The 3,792-nt window shown below is 44.3% G+C and overlaps 1 protein-coding gene across 1 annotated transcript in view; it reads left to right on the forward strand.

Moving 5' to 3' along the window:
• Nucleotides 1-1,807: 1,807 nt before the first annotated feature.
• Nucleotides 1,808-3,792, forward strand: part of LOC118411831 (progestin and adipoQ receptor family member 3-like) — a 2,865-nt gene continuing 880 nt past the window's right edge. Inside the window, exons 1-3 of the mRNA XM_035814320.1 lie at nucleotides 1,808-1,831; nucleotides 2,030-2,185; nucleotides 3,004-3,207. Coding sequence (XP_035670213.1) covers nucleotides 1,808-1,831; nucleotides 2,030-2,185; nucleotides 3,004-3,207 — 384 coding nt within the window. The remainder of the gene's footprint in view (nucleotides 1,832-2,029; nucleotides 2,186-3,003; nucleotides 3,208-3,792) is intronic.

Consider the following 3,792-nt stretch of genomic DNA (forward strand, 5'->3'; position numbering starts at 1 on the left):
GCGGCCTTCATCCAGCGACTTTCGGAAGAGAATGGCTAGCGGTTTGGCTACGGCTTCCGCGACCTCTGCTAGTATCTTAGGATGCAAACCGTCCGGACCCGGGGACTTCTCCTTCTTAAGCTTTTTCAGTTTTTTCAGGATTACTTCACGAGTAATTGTGATGTCCTCCAGGTTGGGTCCGTAGTACTTGGCTTCCATCCTGGGCATGTGGTCGGTTTCTTCTTTCGTGAACACACTGCAGAAGAACTGGTTCAATGTGTCTGCCTTCTCTTTGCTGCTAGTCGTCGTGGTACCGTCCACCATCTTCAGGTCTCCGATTGCAGATTTAGTCTTCAGACGAGAGTTAACGTATTTCCAAAAAGACTTAGGGTTCCGTTTTACATCTCGAACAAGGTTAGACTCAAACTCATATCGAAGCCTCCTGGTGAGCTTTCTGAGGTCATTCCGCAGAGCAGCGTATCGGGCGTAGTCCACCTCGTCTCCAGATGCAGCGTAACGGTCCCAACTACTCCGCTTTTTCTTGCTAAGACTCTTAACTGCTGGGGTGGAGTACAAGTTCTTCTTGGATGATTTTTTGCTCGTCAGAGGGATATGTGAATTAATACTGGTTTGTAGAATGTCAATAAAATCGCTGTACGCCTCGTCGAAAGACTTGTCCATGAGCCTGGTGTCCCAGTCAATACCGGATAAGTCTGCAGCCATATTGACGTAGTCGCCGCGGTATAGGTTGAGCCTTGGCGTTGGATTGTCCTTTCTGTCAGAATATAGTCTGGTTTCAAACTGCAGCCTTATATGGTCACTGTGTCCAATATCAGGTAGGTACTCAATGTTTTCCACCATTCCATCTTCATTTGTCAGAACTAGATCGAGAATGTTCGGTAACTCACCGGGTCTGTATCTAGTGGGCTTGAAGACGTGTTGGTACAGGAGGTTTTCGTGCACACAACGAAGAAATTGGTGGGATGGGTGAGCGTCATTTGCACTTGAGATTGCTTGTTTCCAATCGATTTCAGGATAGTTAAAATCACCAGCGATTACAAGGTGCGTAGGACTAGTCCCCATGACTACTTGTAGAAGTTGTGCCAAGTGTTCAGTTGACGACTTTGGGTCAGAAGACGGGCTTCTGTAGATGCCTCCTATTAGCAATTTATCGTGTCCTCTCAGACGTACTTGCACCCACAGATGCTCCTGAAACTCAATGTCATTGTAGGAGACTTCGGTCGCATCAATGTAGTCTGCCGTATAGATCACAATCCCTCGCTTCCCCAGTGTTCCAAGATTTTCCTGGTCAGGGTCAAAGTTCATGTGCGCTATAAACCCGGGGATGGTGATTCTAGCTGCTCCAATAGGTAATCTCTGACAAAGAATTTTTACTTCAATTTTTTTCATACGAGATGTACAGCCTGCTCAGGGATGAATGACCCACACTTTTGGCCTCAGGTACGTGACCTGAAGAACACGTGACTTCAAAGGTGCCTTAAAGTATCAATATGTAATAATTCATATTTTTCAGCGTTTTTCAGATCCACAACGAGACAGGAAACATCTGGACCCATCTTCTTGCCGCCATTTTCTTTCTCCTGCTGGCGTGGTATGACGTCACTGTCAGCGTCCCTGGTCTCCATGGCAACCGTATATATTACGTTGCCATAGTAACATTGCATCTTTGTTTCCAGGTAAGAAAAATGTTTTAAGCCTTTGCCAATTTTGCTAAAAGTAGATTGAAAATGACCAAAAAGGGTATGGGACTATCTTTATGAGCCGCAAGGAAAGATGAAAAAAGCTTATCAATTTGTATACTGGAAAAATGATTGCTGTTGTGGACTATGGGGTATCCCAAGATAGATTATCAACTCAGGTTTGGGGTTGTAACATGCCAGTGTGTGAAATGTAGCACGAGTTGACTGAACGTACTCTCTGTATTTGGAGTTATGGGTGGATAGGTGAGTGAGTGAGTGAGTGAGTGATGGATGTGAATATTTTAGTTACTCTGTTATGCTTCAGTTTCTGTGTTCTTGTTTCTCCACAGGTCGTCTTTTGGCTGTCGGTCTACTACCACACCTTCCTTGCCCAGGGATGTCAGCACAAATATCACCAGTGCCTGGCTCTGGACATATGGGGCATCGGAATGGCCTCCAGTGGTGTTGCTGTTGTATATCTTGCCTACGTGTACTGTTGTTCCAGCGTAAGTATTTGCACTCGTTAATAGGGCCTTCACACTGAAACCGAATTAGCAGGAATCAAGCAGAACCAGCCGGAATGAAGTATTTGCAAAATTCGTGCCACATTCGGGGCCATTCCGAGTCGGAATTCCAAATGGACCTTATATCCCCTTCACACGAGAAGTAACGAGCCAAAATGCCGTCAGAATGAAAAGTCTTTTCTATTCCTAGGAATTCGTAGTGTATTCTAGAAATTCTCACTGCATTCCAGATGATATTCTTTTGGCCACATTCGGGCAGGATTCAAAGTGGCTTGTCGTTTCGGTTCTCCATCGAATGAGATAAGAATGTTTCGAATAATGTTGGTATGCCGCAGAATGCGTTCAGACTGCAGTTAGAATCCACTTAGAATCCACTTTGAATGCATCTCGACAGGATCTCGAATGCATTTCGAGCCAACCAAAAGAACGGGCACAATTAGCTGGAACGCAGTAAGAATGTCTGGAACACACTACGAATTGCCAGGAATAGAAAAGAATTTTCATTCCGACGGCATTCCGACTGATTCTTGCCCAAATATGCAAATCATTATCATGATTGTTTTGTACGTCTACACTTATTGGGTTCCATCGAAGTTGATGTTAATTTGTATCAAGTCAAGTCGAGGTTTATTGGCAACGATTGCATCAGGTACAATGTATGACAAATAACACATAGATCTATAACTAACAACTACAAAATATCCACACTATGTGCTACGCAAGCGCCATTATTGTTTCACGGAGGATTGTGTCGTACGTGCTCTAGTTGACTTTGGAACCATTCTATTCGATGGCCACAGTGGTGGCAGATGTTCTACTACAGCTTGCTCGGCGGGGTGATCACGTGGTACTCCGTCATCTGGCTCCATCCGAAGATGGTACCCGGCTGGGTATCGGTTAGGAGGAGATTCTTGGCCCTCTCCCCTCTGCACACCGTGTTTTACGCAATCATCCTCCTCCAGCCGCTGCACCTCAACCGGTACTGGCCAGACAGCCTCCCACAGGTCAGTGTCTTAAAGTGGTTTTGGGAAGAGATTCCAACATCTAACTCAGATAAAACATTTCTCACGTGATATAGGCATTTCTATCCAATATGATCCAGCTGCGCCACCTAGCTTTAATACGAGGTTCTACAGCCGGTGGTGTTTCTCTTTTAGAATAATCAATATAAATCATGGTAAAAGCTGGCAGGCACACATGATGACGTTTGTCCAAACTATGTAAGGTATTTTTATCATTCTAGCATTTTGTATTGTTGCAATCCAATCAAAGAAATTAAGGTAATGACTTCAACCCCCTCTGTTCAAATACAATTCAATCTCTACAACTGGATTTAAAAAATACAAGTTCTACTTCCGGACGTTTCGAGCGACATCCATCACTCTTCTTCAGCATCATTAGATTGTTAAGTTCCTGAATTGTTCTTCCAGTTCAAAGGACAGTAACTTGTCCCGTGGTCTTGTCTAACCCTAATTTCCTCGCAAGCATGATTTACATATTAATGGAATTGGTATACGATCCTTAGGAGTTAGTGGCTTTTCCAGTTAGATGGATCTGTTTTGCGTTGTTCTGCCAGTTCATTCTACTGA

Source organism: Branchiostoma floridae, chromosome 3 (genome assembly GCF_000003815.2).
Source record: "Branchiostoma floridae strain S238N-H82 chromosome 3, Bfl_VNyyK, whole genome shotgun sequence".
NCBI lineage: Eukaryota > Metazoa > Chordata > Leptocardii > Amphioxiformes > Branchiostomatidae > Branchiostoma > Branchiostoma floridae.